The sequence below is a fragment of the Macrobrachium nipponense genome, chromosome 2 (assembly GCF_015104395.2).
Source record: "Macrobrachium nipponense isolate FS-2020 chromosome 2, ASM1510439v2, whole genome shotgun sequence".
Classification (NCBI taxonomy): domain Eukaryota; kingdom Metazoa; phylum Arthropoda; class Malacostraca; order Decapoda; family Palaemonidae; genus Macrobrachium; species Macrobrachium nipponense.
The window spans coordinates 102,159,669-102,179,125 of record NC_087201.1 but is presented as its reverse complement, the minus strand read 5'-3'; the positions used below and the strand labels follow the sequence as shown (position 1 = coordinate 102,179,125).

Sequence of the window (19,457 nt, the reverse complement as noted above, 5' to 3'; positions counted from 1 at the left end):
ATGAAAATATATCATTTGGGAGGTAAAGTGAATTTAGATATTAAAGGACATTTGTAGCTTGAATTGATATATAAATGGATCACGGTTCGATGTGATAATTATTCATAACAAAAGGCTACGTGCTGTCAAACGCTCGAATTGGCTAACATGGTAGACGGGGTTTCATATCGATTCTAATTACGAAAGCACCGAGATCGAGGGTGATTTGTAAGGTCAGAATCGATATGAACTTATAGCGTCTCTGTTGGCTGATTGGATAGCGTCACTGACTGTCCTGATTTCGTCCCCGTCCACTCGGATGGTGGTTCGATCCCATGGGGGGACGAAATTATTATCAACTAAAAAATTCCCCTTCGGTACATATATGAAAATATATCATTTGGGAGGTAAAGTGAATTTAGATATTAAAGGACATTTGTAGCTTGAATTGATACATATATATATATATATATATATATATATATATATTAATAGTATATATATATATATTACTATATATAATATATAATATATTATAATATACATACATACATACCATACATACCAAATACATACATACATACATACTATACATATAACTAATTATATATATATATATATATACTATATAATCTATAATATAAATTATTATGTATCTGTATATACATAATACATATATATATATATATATATTTATATATAATATATATAATATATATAATACTGATATACCTATACTATATATTATATTATATATATTATACATATAGATCATTTATTACTATATACATTACAAAATAATTTTACCTTATTATATATGTATATGTATATGTATATACATATTACATATATATAATGTTTTATATGTACACATAACATATTACATATTAATCCATATATAAGTTATATAATATCTATATAGGTATATATATATATGTATATATCACATCTAATATATCTCTAATCACTATTTATATAATCTGTTCTGAATATGTATAACTGTTATGTTTATACATTACAATATTATTACATAAATAATTATATATAATAATATATATATCTATATACTATTAGATATATTAATAGTAATATACAATAATCTATATATCTAATATACAATACATAACATACATTATCATCACATACATACATACCATACCATCACCAATACTACTACTACAATACATACCATATAATATATTTATTAATATTATACTATTATATAGAATTAGATTATATATATTATATATAAATATGTATAGGGGTAACCAAAGGCATACGCTGTGTTTCCTAAAACACTTTCAGCCACACGTGGACGCACAGAACGGCCTTTAGGCGCGGGTCATGCTGGTGCTTGGCCCCTCGCCAGCATCCAGGTCCAAAACTCGCCTTACACGATCCCTTCCGACGGGTAAAACGCGCCTTTCTCGGTCCACACGTCGTTGAGACATATCTAGGAATGTCCTGTAGCAACACAAATGCTCTAAGTCTCGCACAAGTCCAGAAAAACACGCTTCTGACGAAAGATCGCTCTCGGATGATGCGCTACTGATGCTGGCTGAAGCGAGAAGAAGGGATATCGCGCATGCGCACTTGGGTCACGCTTCAAAACAAAACAAGGCCTTGATCCGTGAACTCCCAGCATCCCCCAAGGCGCGTGATTCAAAAGTTTTAGGCTGGTAGGCCTATAAGTATTTTTCCACAAATTTAAAAAAAAACTTTTGTATGTCGACGTAAAATACGTCCAGTCGGCACCCGAGAGACAAAAAATGTTGACGTAAAATACGTCCAGTTGGCGTTTAAGGGTTAAGGACTGGATTTAACCCACATGAATTTGCTGATATATTATGGAATTCAAAAGAGTCAGCTGTACCAACTTTTTTTATCCAGGACATTATAACAATGAGTGAACCTATCCAGGTCTCTGACGACTGTAAAAATATCCATATTAACAGATATCAATACGAATCCCAAAGAAAATTCGATATTACTGGTAATAAGCTACTAACAAAGAAGTGGGAAACGGAGCTATTTGTAAGATTGCCAGGCGACATAAGAATCGAAGAGGATATTAATCATGATTCTGTAATTCTCTACGCTTACTGAAATTAAGCTGTGATAAAATTCGATCCTATGTGCCCCTAACAAAAGGTTCATATTCAAGTTTTTCGCACGCATCCTCTAAGGTTAATATTAAAACTTTAATAGGCAGGAGATGCAATGAAAGAACCCACTATGTAACTACTTTCTATATAATCTTTGGGTTTTTCAAGAAAATGTGACATTTTCCCATGATGTGATCTACTTGAATTGTAATATGCTAATGTTGCAAGTAAATATTTCATATCCACGACCTGATACTTCTAAAATGCCCATTTACCAATGCCATAAGGTAATTTATTGACTGATTGTCTGTGAAGTTCAGAAAAAATTAATTCATTTTGATGTTATAGAAATTCTATTCGCTTATTTTGTTCATTAATTTTAAAACTATTGCGATTCTTTAACTAAACTTGCATTGATCACCGCGGATAAGAATAGGATACGACACTTGTACCTAATGACCTGAGTTGCCCATGAGAACTTCATGAGCTAAACATTCCACTCCAGCTGGCTTGTTTTCTGCAAACACAAGACAACAACAGATGAAGCCTGTGCAAGCAGGTTATCGGGGTTAAAAGAACAATGATGCATGTGCGATTTATACGATGATTCAGCAAAATACGCTAGTCACCTTTAGGACTGATGACATCATCACCTGGCAGGAGACTGCGCTCAAACCAGCTGTAATAAATACGACTTTAGTACTTTCAAATGATAGCCATGTATGAATTGGATATTTTTTGTTTTAATACTCCACCCACACGAGAAGAATGTCTGAAAAAACAGTACCAAAATTGAACAATATTAGTTTCATGTTGGAAACCTGCAAGATTGTAAAATATATGTAATTACTTATGTTAAATTAAATATTCCGTATTAAAAACTAATGAAAAAGGTTTCCATACAAATTTTATATATATTATTTACCCTGTAAGATCCATATAAGATTATCCACATAGGTATACATTTTCACTGATAGACTTCCTGACTTTGAAATCTCTTTTTTTTTTTTTTTTTTTTTTTTATTTTTTACATTGACTACGAATATAAACCATCGGAACAGACAGTACATATACCAGTAGGTTTTGATATGTGTTTGAACTTTTAGCTTTTTTGTCGTTAATATCCCTAGAATACTGAATGGGCTACTAAACTTAAGTTAAGTTAGAGTTCAAACCTATACGCATAAATATTTGGATATTTTATAAACACCTACTGCATATGGTTACGATTTTGTTTATTGATTTTATCGTGATTCCTCTTCATTATAATTTGTAACCCTTCCAACTTCTTATGGAGTACATATATTATATCGACTCACACTTGTATCCATACTTCTTTATATTTGATAAATTAATGGTTGGCCTGAATATGTGGAAAAGTGTTCTAGCGGGCGTACCATATAAGGCTACTTGCGGTATCATTTCTATAGATACATGATATGAATGATAAAAGTATTTAAAACCGCGAGAACTGCTATAATCCAGTTCGGATCCAATACCCCGAGTGCAACTCGTAGGACATTGACACTTTCTTATTTATCCGTTCTACCAAACCGATTGACTCTGGGTAATAAAATATGGTATTGATTTTCTTAATGCAAGGAATTCACACAACGAGTTAAGGGAATTATTATTGATTTACACCACCCGAGTCAGAGATTATCATGTGTTGAATTCCGTGTTTACTGATGTAGCACTTTTAAATATTCCTAGCGCACTCAATTGCGGTGTTTGATTTTAGTGCTATTAATTCTATATAACAACGTGCCAAGGCAACTATTAACACTAAAAGGTGTTTATTTCCTCTGTCAGACTCGTAAAACCCTGTTAATAAATCTACGTGTACTCTTTCAAAGGGTTGATTTGGCTCGGGATAGGCCCCTAAACTGACAGGTGTCTTAGTGTGTCCCTTGTTTTCATGACACATGTGACAATTAGTTATGTGCTTTTTATATCTGTAAGCATTGTAGGCCAGTAAAATAGTGATTTGGCTTTCTGACATAATAGAGAACCCTGGATGACCGTGTAGTGGATTGGAATGCAACCAGTTTAGGATGATTGGTATAAAAAGATTGGTGCAACTACCTGGTCGTTAGTCACCTGCTGTGTTCCTCGGGTTTTCCTCGTCACGGACTTACATATAATATTACCTTTGACTACATAATTCTGCTACACATACTTTAAATATACTTTTGCGTTAGGATTTCCGTTCGAAGCATTTATTGTTTTGCTTAGCTGCTGACCCTTGCTCTGTTCAGTTTGTAACAGTTCAGCGCTTCAACCCAGGTCCTCAATGTTCACGGTCTCTTGGGTTAAGGAATTTTCTTGTTCAGATACGGTCCTAACAATAGGCACGGATGTTTCCATATCTTTTAGTCCAACTAATGGTTCCTTACAGGTTGGTGCGGGATTGCAGGATAATGCGTCAGCTATGATATTTGCTTTCCCAGGTAGATATCTTAACTTGGCTCCAAAGACCTGAATGATCATATGCCACCGAGTTCCTTTGGGACTGTGATTAAAGCCTTTGAAAAACTCGGTAAGGGACTTATGGTCAGTAAGGACTTTAACAGGATAGCCGTAGATTATGAACTTAAAATGTACTAGTGAGTTAACGATACCTAGCCCTTCTTTGCCCATTACTGCATATTTACTTTTAGAGGGCTTTAGTTTACGTGAATAAAAAGCTATAGGAAAGAACTGTTAAAGGAGCTGCTAAGATTACATATAAACTTACGACAGTAATACCCACTACAGCGCAAAAGTGCTGTATCCCCCTTTACGTTAATAGGCACCAGAAAGTTACGAATAGCCGACTTCTTACCATGAACCACTTTAAGACCTTGACTAGACACATAAAACCTAGATAAACATGTTCGGTTTTTAAAACTCACATTTAGATATTTTACTCTGAGATTATTTTGTCTAGTCTCTGTAGCACTAGCTCTAGTTTATGCGAATGTACTTCTAAGGTATTTGAAAAGATTACAAGACCAACCATATAGGCATGTAGGGTATCCCCTAAAAAGTCTCCAAACACTATATTAATCATTCTGGTAAATGTAATTGGGGCGCAACGTAAGCCGGAGGCATACGTAAAAATTGATAATGCCCCCTGACTGTGCTGAAGGCGGTGTATGAGGTACACTCACATAGCTAATGGTATCTGGTGAAAGCCTTTAAGTAAGTCCAAGCTGGTGAAAAATTTATACTGACCTAACAAAGATAAGATATCGTCGGTACATGGCCTTGGAAAACAATCGGGAATCGTTTCCTCGTTTGAGTGACAGAGATCTACTCAGATACGCCAAGACCGATCTTTTTAGGCATGACGTTTAAGGGAAAAATTATATGGGCTATTTGGATTTCCTAATGACTCCTATTACTAACATTTTTTCAACTTCGTCATTTATCTCATTTTGAAATTTCATTGGGAGTCTATACGAAGGTACGTATATAGCTTTATGTTTGTCCTTCGACCGTATTTTGTGTTCAATGACATCCGTTTTCCCCCAGAGATCACTCGCTAGTGGAGAAACATCCTGGTATTCAGATAAAAGATAAAAAAATTTCTGCTGAATCTCCTCTGCTTGAATGACTTTACTGATTTTACTTTAGATAGAGTATAAGAGGGATTCACCTACAACTGGTTGGGCTTGATTAAATTTAGCAACAGTAAAAAATGCGATATTTATACTAACTTCCATATCCACGATATATATATATATATATATATAGGTTTTGTGGATCACTAGATTGGTATTCGGATGGTTACAGACTTCAATATTAACTTGTTGCTGTGAGTCAACAGTGTATAGTGCTTTGTTCGCGGAAATCCTTTATATTTCAGAGTGTCGGGAAGGATTAAAATTTCAGATCCCAGCAAAGTCTTTTTACACGCACTAAGACATTTGAGGGTGCATGCGTTTCGAGATTTTGCGTGCAAACTGCGACTGCGGGTGTGGGAGAATTCTGTTGGGTCGCTTGAACCATGTCACGATTTATGAGACAAGTGATTGGTTCCTCTACATAAGTTGTTATTTGATTAACTGTCTCTTTTTCTCCAAAACGGATTTTAATGTGTTGGAAGGTTTATGGAGTTTTCCTTTGATAAACACGCCTTATTTGGTAGGAGGTAGGATAATGTTTTGTATACCCATAGATGGATATCTTACAATTACACTAGATACAGATCAGTGTTTTTTATAACTATAAAGGTATCTGTAAGCGTGCGCATATCCGCCACGTACTGAGTCTGAGTTACGCTACGACAATTAATTCGTTATTGCCAATTACTGAAAGCCGTTCTCCGGACTTCTCAATAGGGAAGTTCGAACAACAACGGTGAGTCCGTAAATACAGGATATTACGTGGACTAAAGGAATAAAAATCAATGTAAATGGCTGATATTCTAATTTTACGGCACTACAGTCAGGTGTAATACCCACTACTTATAATAGCTTATTATATTAAAACTACGGGAACCTGCTCTGATTACTTGATACGGTCGTGTGATTCATAGGAAAATTCCTTTTTAATTAAAAAAGGTGTTGGCATGAATGATCCAACATCACTCTCCCCCCTTCACTAGAGTCGCTTACATGGAGTGCTTTGCTTTCAACACTGGGAAGATTTTGACTGACCCTGACCGTTTGACTAGATGGCATAGTAACCAAGTTTCCTGAAGCACGTTTTGTTTGTTTCTGATTTTTAGCAGAGTTACTGTTTACCGGTTTCTTTTTATAATAATGAGGATTCTTCTCTTTATTATCATCGGCAACGTTTTGTGTGTTTTTAGCATTATGTTGCTGTTGGTTACGTAAAAAGCAACGAACATAAGAATGACTTGAACTGTTATGAATTGAGCGATTACTATTAAAACAAGTTATCCCTACTGCGTTAATATTAACTATATGTACTTGCTGTGATTTACATTCATTCTTTGCTAAAATTTGAAATAGCGAGGGATCCAGGTCAGCGCATTTAGACATGTGTTTCTTAATTTGCTTATATATAAATCTATTTCCGTGCAGTTGGGCAATGTCTCCTCACCAAAACACTGTACCAAGGCATCTTGTAACATAACTGTTATGAATGTTACGTATGTTAGTCTAATGAAATTATTTACAGACATGTTATTCCTTGCAATCCAGCCGTATTTTTTAAAGTTAAGTTGAGTCATAGAGATTGGATTTTTAAGCATATAACTAAAAAAAGCTCAAAAAAACTGCCATCGGGACCTTGCAAAGGAGCCATTATTGTCCTGACCCGAAATAGTGTTACCTCTAATTTATCCAGATTTGTACGGGTGTTCCACTTATTTTTGTGTTTTTTTATCACTACGGTGCCTAACGACCCTATACATGCATCTGTATCAATACAGACGTCCACTGCATAAACGCATATTCAATGTATAATATGATTTGTTACGTACAGAATTAATAGAGTACCCCAAAATGATAAGATTAACACAGAATATATGATTATAATATTTCAGGAGAACTTCTGGAAACAGAAACTCAAAGATAAAAACTCGCAGGAGCGAAGTCCCAATGATGTAGATCATTTCTGTAAAAAGGTAAGATTAAGAATGTCTCGTAACTTCAGCCACAGGAACAACGAAATTCGACCTGCAAAGGAAACATTCAAAGTTAAAGATTGTACTTAGCTTGATTTTGTGGGAAGTCACGGCGTTTCGATAACGACACATCCTTGGTCCCCCTTCTCTGTTTAGCGGATGACCCTGGGTCTTAGCTTGGGTTTCCCCCGTGTGCGTTGTTTGTTTGTTGAATGATTCGTGTCCTCTTGCTGGTCCTTGAAGATCCGATGCTACACAAGCGTCCAGTTTGTTTCTTGAAGTGCTGGAAACGCTCAATAAACGATGATACACCCTCTTGAATTATTCTAAATGAGAGACATCTCTTACGATTAGGACGAAGCTTGCGTTGCCGTAGGAAGCAGACACTGGTTTGTTTCTTGAAGATATGCACTGCTGAAGACGCTCACTAAACGATGAAACAGTCTCTTGAATGATTCTTAATGTAAGACATATCTTACGTTGCCATAAGAGACAACAAGTTGCTTGAAGAGTCTTGCTTTCGCCGTCGTTGACTTCTTATATGATACATTATTCGTTATTCTTCGGATGACGTTGAACCGCTGGAGCTGTCACCAATTATGTAGGGCTGATGCCTTTGTATAACAAGGCGCCCTGTTAGGTTATTAAGACCTGCGATAATTTACGATAAGGTTGGTTGTTATGACTCCCCATCCTCATTGGAGTATCTTGGATTTCGATGATAATTCTAAGTTCATTCAGTAATTTCTTTCTGATGTGAGGTTCTAGTGTTGAAACACGATTACGAAAATATCTGTATTCTCTAAGTCTACATTGTGAAGATCAGATAAGATTGGACATGTCTTCCAAGGAAGCTGGCTTAATGAAGTCTGACATACAATCTGGTTTACAAATCATAAGTGAGCAGACAGTAGCTCGAACATACGAACATACACACAGATGACATAGATTACAAGTCATGTAGGCCGGTCTGGGTTATAGGTCACTGTGGTTTCCTCAAGCAGGAAGCTTTGTCAATAGTTTACAAAACAATGGATTTGATGACCACAGATGACGACAAACCAGACACTGACTGATACAACACGTCAGCTTAGCCTACATTATCTTATCTGGTCCGATCACACTCCTGCAAGCAAGCTTGTTGACCTCTTGGGTCACTGGTTTTAATTAATCATAGTTTTAGTTTTTATATATGGAATAACATTCCATATATTTCATTATGTAACACTTACAACTCTATGGGTGTCCCCTCTCATCCCTGGTGTGCACTGTATGAGGTCGAGCACCACAACATTTACAGGGATGCACATTGTATCATTCCCGCATTGTGTTGGAAAGCACTTTGCCATGCCTCCACAGATACCAACATGTGTTTTCCATCACATGTCGTCACATCTCAATCCAGCATGGCGGCTGTCATGACACCACAGCCTACTCCACCTGCCCTCTCAACTCCTATGACGACAGATATAACTGTGCTTTTTGATTCAGTAGCGCTCACACTTGCGGAGAAGCTACAAGCTTTAGAAGAGAAGATTAATAGGATATGCAAGAAGAAAAGATGTAAGTCTTCCTCTTCTTTTTGTTCTACTTCCTTCTCGAAGACTAGTTTCGTCAGATTCTTATGTCTATACTGTGCATGCTCCAGTTAACCGTTTAAGAATCAGGGACTTCGTGACTGATCCTCGTGCCTAGAGGAGAAGAATAATTTCTCTTTTATCTTTGAGCCAGGACTGTCACATCCATGTAAGACAGAACACTGAAGTAGTAGTCATTAGCTCTGCCTCGAAAAATGACAGTCGTCTTTCTAATGCAGTAGCGCAACTGAAGAAACATATGGACAGGCATGTGGACGTTTCACCGAGTTTGGATGTAAGAGTGACAAAGAAAACAGTTGGAGTATTGGTAAGAACTTGTTGAGAGTCTGCAGTGGTAACTCATTGAACTACTAAGATCGCTTAGTAGGTGCCTTTTTCTCCTGTACATCCCTTAAAGATGAGGAGAAAAGATGAGAATGCTCCAGTCAAGAGAGCACGATTTTCAGTTTTGGGGGATCCTCACTTGTATGAAAACATTCATTCTACTACTAGGCTGTAGAATAGTAAGATAGTTGTTTGCCCCTGGACTAGGTGTTCAAGGTCTAGATCGCCAACAGCCGTTTCTAGTCATTCACCCATAGATGACAGCCGTAGAAGCTACATTTACGACAGACTTAATGCTTCAGGAAATTTAGCAGACTGGAGGGATAATCGACCATCTCGTCCATGGTCAAGGAGCATAGAAAGATACCAACAATCTTCCTCACCACCCAGTATGTACCATATATTTCTGCATATAAGATGACCTTTAGATAAGGCAAGGTAAAACATCATGGCAAATTTTCATAAATTTATCTCATATCTGTAGTATTGGACCACTTCTAAATTATAAAACCAATTTTTTTTTATAAGTGATTATTTGCAGAAATTAAAAAGTACAACTATATTTATGATAAAAATGACTTTCAGGTTGTTTTGCTCGTTGTACCCAATTACAGTATTATTAATTATCATTGTTACTATATTAGAGAATATAAACATCATGTATATCATTTGCATTTGATATTGTTTACATTCTCAAAATCTCAGCTGATTTGAGTACTATCGATATCTACAGTGCCATTATTTGTTAGAAGAGATATAATTCGAGATATAATTCAGAGATACCTGTTATCGTAAATTGGTGAAGTTTTGTTAAAAATCTGCACATATTACTAACTCGTATAAGCATTGGGTGTGATTTCTCCAGTTCCGAACAACACTTCCCCCTGGCCATTATTAGTTTTACATTCAGCCTTGGCTATAACGTGCAGCTTTAATATACTTGTAGAGATTCTTCTCTATTTTGCGAATAGCGGCTTTTTCCGTGCCACTTAAACAGGCTAGTAGAGTGCCTATAGAGGTCATGGTAAAATACAGGGTCAAAATAGGTGTATATATTTGAATTTTACAGCAGATAAACTATGATACCATTGTCATCAAAGTCATTAACGATTTTCTCTCTCTCTCTCTCTCTCTCTCTCTCTCTCTCTCTCTCTCTCTCTCTCTCTCTCTCTCTCTCTCTCTCTTTCTTAAAGCGAGCTTTCGTCTGGAGCTGCCAGACATCCTCGGGCTGGGAAGCTGAGGGTGGACTGATCTTGGTGCAGTGTCCGTCCTCGTTATATCTGTGGTTGACAGCAGGGGGTCTGCCCCATGCTTTGTTTTCATTGGTTGCCTGACCCAGGTCTCAAGCCACTTTCTTCGAGCTGATGATTGCGTTGCAGCATATCCTGCAGCCACCTGGACCTCCTGAGCGGCGCTGTAATGTTGATGGGCGATGTGCTACGCTGTGGGACGTCACGGCTACTTTGATTTCCATCGGCTGCAGGAGTACCTCGTTCGGGGGCGTTGTGTTCCATAGATTTGTCATTTTTGGTGGCATGTCTTCTCATACTCGTAGGGAGGAGAAATTCTTCCTGCACCATATTCAGTGTAGGTTTTATTTGCTGGAAAAGGAGCGCCTCCAGCAGGCGCAACCGACGGGCATCAGGGGCTTTCCTGTTGATCTTCGTGTTCTGTATGATGACATCAAGGGAAATGGCCTCCTGATGTTTGGTGCGGGCGTGATTCTTTATAGCCCCCTCTTGGGTGTGGCACGAGAGTCTCTTCGACAGTCGCATGGTAGGTCATACCTACGTAGGCGCCGCTGCATTTGCGGACTGGGCATGTATACTGCGAGTATGAGAAGACATGCCACCAACAATGACACCACCGATCATGACAACTCTATGGAACACAACGCCCCCGAACGAGGTACTCCTGCAGCCGATGGAAATCAAAGTAGCCGTGATGTCCCACAGCGTAGCACAACGCCCATCAACGTTACAGCGCAGCCTAGGAGGTCCAGATGGCTGCAGGATATGCTGCAACGCAATCATCGGCTCGAAGAAAGTGGCTTGAGACCTGGGTCAGGCAACCAATGAAAACAAAGCATGGGGCAGACCCCCTGCTGTCAACCACAGATATAACGAGGACGGACACCGCACCAAGATCAGTCCACCCTCAGCTTCCCAGCCGAGGATGTCTGGCAGCTCCAGACGAAAAGCTCGCTTTAAGGAAGAAAGAGAGAGAGAGAGAGAGAGAGAGAGAGAGAGAGAGAGAGAGAAAATCGTTAATGACTTTGATGACTATGGTATCATAGTTTATCTGTAAAATTCAAATATATACACCTATTTTGACCCTGTATTTTACCATGACCTCTATAGGCGCTCTACTAACATGTTTAAGTGGCACGGAAAAAGCCGCTATTTGCAAAATAGAGAAGAATCTCTACAAGTGTAACGTTGCTGAAGTAGCCATTACTTTTAATAAAGTATGCTTGAGAGAGGGTCTGCTTCCTAAGTACAGCTTTAATATACTTGTATTTATTCTTAGAGATTCCATTGCTTGAGGGATGAACAAAAATGTATTTTATTTATACTTGTGGAGGCCACCATTGAGAATCGTCAGAGTTTAACAACTTGACAAATTTAACTGAGAGAAAAGCTCAATAGATACAGTAAAGATGTCAGCAATCAGCTGGTCTCAATTCGGTTTATGTTAATATATGCTAACAATAATTGCTTCATCCAGGATTCTAAAAACTGGAATTTTTAATGGAGGAGGGAGGCGTATCATTAATATTACAGGTGATGTGAGAGAGAGAGAGAGAGAGAGAGAGAGAGAGAGAGAGAGAGAGAGAGAGAGAGATATTATTGCCATGTTAGGTTACACTGATAGATATCCACTTGCAAAACTCGAATAATAGTTGCATGTTTTACTGCAATCATATTGCATATATTATTGTGTTACAATATATGAACAGAGCAATGATGTGCCATTTGCATGGTTTTTGTTTACATTTGAAAATAATCAGCTGGTCACATTTTGCTGATAACATCACTGTCTTTAGTTGCTGAATGGAACTTAATTCAGAAATATGTACATTCCTTTCGTAAATTATCAAAGCTAGGTTAATAATGCTGATTCTATATCATGTTTTTCATACATACATTGCCTAAAAGGGAAACCATTGTTTTGTTTACATTTCATCGTCATTCTCAAATAACCGCTAATAACAATACAATAATGAACAATAATTATCTTATACAATTATTGTTCATATGACTGAATTGTTCTTAAGAGTTACAAAAAGCTTATGGTTTTATTACCTTTATTACCAGTTTATTTCATAAAGTGAATCTTCATGCATGTTGGTGATTACTCTATAGCACCAAGGCTGAGGCTAGCCTACCAAAAATATCCTAGAATTCAAGGTGTGATTTTTAGAGTTGTAGTATAAGACGACCCCCAATTTTTAGGGGTGAATTTTAGGATTGATTTTTAGAATTGTAGCATAAGACGACCCCCAATTTTTGGGGGTGAATTTTAGGATTTAAAGGTTGTCTTATATGGGAAAATATATGTTATATCAAGATGGCCATCAGGTGAGGTAGATGCTTTGGCTGCAGGACTGAGCGGTTGGGATATCTGTGATTTAGCCGAAAAAGCTGGTGGTCATGACTTCCCTATACCTTCCGCTGCAGCTGAACAGAATATGCTGGAAGTGGAAGAGGTAGAGAATCAGGAGTTTCTTTCCTCTTATGCAAAAGTTATTGATCTGATTCATCAGTTCAATAACCTTTTGAGGAGGACTGAAACTCCTACCATGATTGCTCCTACTGGGGTAGAAGCTCTTTTAGGACTGATGAAAGATGTTAATGTCTCTTATTTATGAGATACTGTGCTCAGTCATGCAGAATCTGTTCTCCACGATGTTAATGCACTGGTTTCAAGACGTAATAACTCTTTACGATCAAACAGATGTTAAAGTTACTCCCTCCCCCTCTTCCAAGACATAGAAAATATTATTCAACACAGGTTATTCCTTTGTTGAATAGACATATCAACCCAGATGTTGTTCGTTTTAAGACCAGGTTTGACCTTAGTCCAAGTCCTCTTACTTAAATTTATTTCCACTCTTCTACTATCTTTAACTCAGTTGCTCAACCTAGCTGTCCCCCCCTCTTCACTAAAACCTTCTTACAGGTTGGGCAGGGGCTGGGCTTTTTTCGCATTGGCTCTTTCTTGATCCAAATGGCAGAGACTGTAGAGGTTTGGTCCGCCTCTCGAGTATGTTTGGACCCTGAGGATGTTGATATGATTTCATAGCAATATCCATCAGGGCGGAACTACCTATGGGGGACTAGCCTGCGGAATCCGGGGAGGTATAGTCTCTACGGTAGGACTCTCGGCATTCTTTCCGGTGTGCCCTCTATTGTAACATGAATGGGGATGATTGCATACTAGTTATGCCCTCAGTCCTATCAAGCGGGTTTTGCTTACACTTGAGCCACTCATGTTATGGTAGAGCTATCCCTTCGGGGTAGGGTAGGGAGTGGACATATGGGAGTCAGTCTCTGCTGAGTGTCTTTGGTGAGAGAGGGGTTGGTGTGGGGGGCCTGGTTTTCTGCCTAATTTGCAGTAGGTTTTTCAAATTTCTGCTGAAGGATTTATGAATAACGACCCTATGATAAACTCCCCCGGACAATGCGACCTCTTGACACTACCCTCCTCTTTTGACCTCTGGCACGGACAAGGACAATCCTATAGAAAATTCAGTTGTACAAAAGACGACTCATGACAAGACCTTGAATTTGGCTATGGAAAGTTCTAGCAGTGGTGAGAGAATCCTTTATGTTGATAATCTCTCCTCAGACTTCAATTGTTTTACGTTTATGGAAATGTTTGGAAGGTTTGGTGAAATTAAAGTCATAAAGTATTGTGAAACTAAAGATTTTGCATTTTGGAGGGTTTGGATTGAGTTTACAACTCATAATAATGCCATGAATGCTTTCAAGTGCTCAACTAAGGAAAACTTAAAATGTATGTTAATTTATAAAATGCCCCAGAATATTGAAGTTGATTCCTTTTATCCAGCAAGAGTCAGTCAGGAAACTACAGATGGGAAATGTAAGGTGAGGACATCTTTACCTGCCATGTGGCTAATTGTTTCTACAAAATCAGAATTTTGCAATCTTTTCCACTTCAGGAAACATTTGAGAACATTGGCAGGAACAATGACCAACTCTGATATTACGAGGTTTGGAAAGAATAGTTTTTGGTTCATGCTAAGTCTTATAGACAAGGTCACATGATCTCTAAGTTGAAAAATACTGATATGATAAAAAGAAGGTCCCAAACCACACTATAGTTTTAGTTATGCCAAGGGAGTAGTATTCAGTCAAGACCTATATGAACTGCCTGACGAGGAATTGCTGGAAATGTGCGATGATAAAGTGTGGAAGATTTTCAAGGTTCCAAGATCAAGAATGATTATTTTCACTTTTAATAATGATCAAGTTCCTGATTATATATATGTTGACAAGGAGAGATTTCGTGTTAGACCTTTTAAGCATAGACCACTCCAATGTTTCATGTGTTTTGGATATGGTCACTCGGCAAAGGTATGTACTAGGAACCAGCTATGTGCTGCCTGCTCCTTAAAAAAGCATGAAGGCGAATGTACTACTCCAGTATTATGTATAAATTGTAAGGGAAATCATAATGCAAGGCATAAGGAATGTGAGTCATTTAAAAAGAAGTGTTAGCCATAGAGAAAGCTCATGCTGAACATCTAGTATTAGCCAGGCAAAAAGACTTTTGTTTCCAAGACCTCAATATAGTGAAGTAGTAAAAAGTGGAAAATCTAATATAAAAGATCTATCTAGAATACCAACTTCAAAGTCAAAGCTTCAGCTATCCCCTTCTGAGCTCGAAGTACATTCAGCATCTCCGCCTTCATCCAAGAAGGCCCCTTTGTCCCCTCCCGATGGGCCTCCTCTGGGCTTCTGGGAGGTCTCTCGGGCTTCTAATGTAGAAGCCTCACAGGCAGCCTCGCTGCCTGATCTGGGTATGTCCCAGAATGACACCTTGATCAGTGCACCTCATAAGGCTCAGGTGCACGCTGCAGAGATGGTGCCTCTTAGAAATAAGAGACCCCGTACTCCATCATCATCTCCACCTATATCCCCACACCATAGTAGGGTTCCCAAGAGAGGAAATAGCAGGTCTCTTGAGGATCTGCCTAGTTCCTCTTTGAAACAAAGACCAAGACCAAGACTTTCCAGACCAGCCCAATCCAAGTCCAAAAAGTAAAAAAAAAAAAAAATCTAATAGTAAATAATGGCTCTATGTCAGTGGAACATAAGAGGTTTCCATTCAAACAGAGAACAGGTCCGGGTCCTTTTCAAGGAGCATAATTTAGCTGCCCTTTGTTTGCAAGAGACTAAACTTGGTAATGTTTCTCCTAATTGTGGACAAAACTTTATTTTTCACAGATCTCCACCACCTGTAGGTGAACGTTCTCATGGTGGTACATGTATTATTGCGGCCAAGTCATTACCACAAAAAGTTATCAAATTAGACTCCATACTGCAAGCTTGTGCAACACAGATTTTCATCAATAAATGGGTCACTCTGTGCTCTCTTTATCTAGAACCTGGCCTAGAAACTCGATTGGTGGACAGAGCTGGCAATCCAAGACAATTAGAGGTTGAAGATTTGCAATCACTTTTAGACCAACTACCTCAACCTTTCATTCTGATGGGGGATTTTAATGCAAACATACTTTGTGGGGGGAAGGTAGGTGTGGATCACCGTGGTCTTATAATTGAAAGATTAATAGATTGCAATGATGTAGTTTTAATGAACGACAGTTCTCCTACAAGGTTTGATGTAGCCCATAACTCTAGTTCAGCAATTGATCTTACAATATGTTCGTCTTCATTACGATTAGACTATAAGTGGTCAGTGGATGAAAATCTCTATGGGAGCGACCACTATCCCATCCATCTTAAGTATGTACAAAATACACCCTCCCCATCTTTACCCAAGTGGAAGATAAAGGAGGCAGATTGGCAGCTGTATGAAAAATCTACCAAAGTCAATCGTAAGGCCAATGAATTTCCTTGCCCCTCAGCTGCCTACGAATATCTCGCTAGTATAATGATTGGAGGGGCAATGATGTCAATTCCTAAAACATCAGGGAAACCCCGTCGTCCACTGGTACCTTGGTGGAATAGTAAATGTGCTTTGAGTAGGAGAATTGCAAGAGCCAGTTACAAGCGATATCGAAGGCGTCCTGTCTTAGTTAATAGAATAATATACAAGAGAAACCTCGCCAAACAAAAGCAAGTCTTTAAAGAAGCAAGAAGGGAATCCTTCATCAAGTACATATCAGAATTAAAGTATAACTCGCCACTTTCTCTGGTTTGGGATAGAATCCGTAAATTACTAGGGAAATTTTCCCCTGCTCCTTTACCTATTTTGAAAATCAACTTGGTAGTTATATCGGATGCAAGAGAGGTGGCAGAGGCCTTTGCTCGGCACTTTTCAAGCATTTCAAGCCCCAGTCACTACTCCCCTGAATTTCGCAATATTAGAAACATGACTATAGTTAATCCGCCTGTTTGTTCAAATTCTGAGGCATATAACCTTCCATTTAGTATTGTCGAATTCGAATATGCCTTATCTTTGTCCTCTCCAACATCACCTGGAGAAGATGATATTATTTATGCAATGATTTCTCACTTACCTCTGGAGTCAAAAAATTCTTTGTCGATGTTTTAAACGAATTCTGGTGCTCAGGGACTTCATATAAGTTGTGGAAAAACTCTGTTATAGTTCCTTTTTTAAAACCCAGAAAGGACCCTAGTCACCCCAAAAGTTATAGGCCTATTGCTCTTACCAGCTGTGTCTTCAAGATTTATGAACGAATGGTGAATTTTCGTCTGATATGGTTATTAGAAACAAAGAACCTGTTGTCGAAGAGGCAATTTGGCTTTCGCAAGAATAGAAGTACATTGGATCCCTTATTATGTCTCACACGTGAGATTCAGAATGCTTTTGCAGTCCAAAATCAAACAATTGCCGTGTTCTTTTTTTGATCTGGAAAAAGCATTTCGATACTACTTGGAGGGTTGGTATTTTAATGCAGCTGGTTGAATGGCGTATTGGTGGCAATATGTTTAATTTTGCCAAAGACTTCCTGTCTGACCGGTACCTTAAAGTTAGAATTGGGTCTACCTTCTCATCAGAGTATCTTCAGGAAGAAGGCATTCCACAGGGGAGTGTGCTTAGTCCAACCTTTTTTAATATTGCCATTAACGGTTTACTTGAACATCTCCCTGTTGGAGTAACTGGTCAAGCATTCACGCGGATGATATTGTTATCGTCTGTAGTAGAGCTACTGCAGTTGAAGCTTGTACTAAAATTCAGTTTGCAATTAATGCTGCTACTTCCTGGCTAATAGTAAAGGTTTCAAATTTTCTGCAGAAAAAACTAAAGCTATACGTTTTTGCAGAACACGAAGAAGGGAAGAGATTCCAACCTTATTTTTAGAAGGTTCTATCTTGCTTTATGAAGATAAAGTCAAATATTTAGGAATTATTTTTGACAAAAAATTGACTTTTGCTGAACATATAAATGAGACTGTAGTAAATGTTAAACAGCGGTGCAATATTCTTAAAGTTGTTAGTAACCTGAATTTTGGAGCAGACCGTACTACTTTATTAAGAATTTATCAGGCACTATGCTTGAGTAAGATTGATTATGGATCTCAGGTTTATGGCTCTGCATGTAAGACCTTGTTAGGTAAGCTGGATGTAGTACACAATATGGCATTGCGTATTTGTACAGGTGCTTTTAAAATGTCTCCTGTTGAGAGCCTTTATGTAGACTCTGGTTTTCTTCCTCTTTTCATTCGGAGGGAGGAACAAGGTCTCCGATATTTGTCAAGAGCACTAACCTCTCAATCTAATCCAAATTTTAAGTATATAAAACATCCTGTTGACAGAGCACCAACTAAACCTACATTGCCTAAGCCCCTTGAAGTTAGATTAAACATAAGTGCGAGAGAGGTAGGCCTTATTCCTCCACTGGTTATGGAAACTACATTTTCTAAATTCCCTCCTTGGTGTAGGCCTCCTTTAGATATTTGCCAAGTTACAGACAACAAAAGATCAGCTCAAGTGTTCAGCTTAAAAGTAGCTTCTTGGCCCATGTTTCTGAGCATAGTAACTCGATTGCTGTATATACAGATGGATCAAAATCAGCAAATGGAGTTGGATGTTCTGTCATCGTCGGTGACAGAACAATTACAAAAAGCCTCCCTATTAAATTCTCAATTTTTAATGCTGAGATTTTTGCTATTTTTAGCGTTTTGAAATTTATTTTTATTTTTGTACAGGTAGCACTGGGGACTCTTATATTATTTTTTGTGATTCCCAGAGTTCCCTAGCTGCACTCCAGAAGTTGACGCCATCTAATCAACTCGTCCAAGAGGTGCAGGATTGGCTGGTCCTCCTGCATTCTCGAAAACGCATAGGTGTGAAGTTTTGTTGGGTTCCCTCGCATGTGGGTATTCCGTGGTAACGAGCTGGCTGATACAGCCGCTAAGCAGGCAGCTTCCTCCCGGGCTTCCCACTCTGTGAGGGTTCCCTGTGAAGATTTTTAAACTTTTTATTAAATCATTTTGTAGGACTAAGTGGCAGAATCACTGGTCCAACTTGAATAGTAATTTAAAGCTGAAATCGATCAGACCTTCTGTTCATCCTGGTCCCCTTCTGTTGGGATGGATAGAATATCTAGTATAGTTTTAACACGCCTGCGTATAGGGCATACTTTTTTAACTCACCGGTATCTTTTAACTAGTGGAGCAGAGAGGCAGGTTCCTCAATG

General features: G+C 38.2%; 1 protein-coding gene across 1 annotated transcript in view; it reads left to right on the top strand.

Annotated features, from left to right (window-relative positions):
* The window catches only part of LOC135220856 (E3 ubiquitin-protein transferase MAEA-like), a 213,275-nt gene that overhangs the window by 93,367 nt on the left and 100,451 nt on the right, over positions 1-19,457 (top strand). Inside the window, 1 exon segment of the mRNA XM_064258420.1 lies at positions 7,582-7,662. Coding sequence (XP_064114490.1) covers positions 7,582-7,662 — 81 coding nt within the window.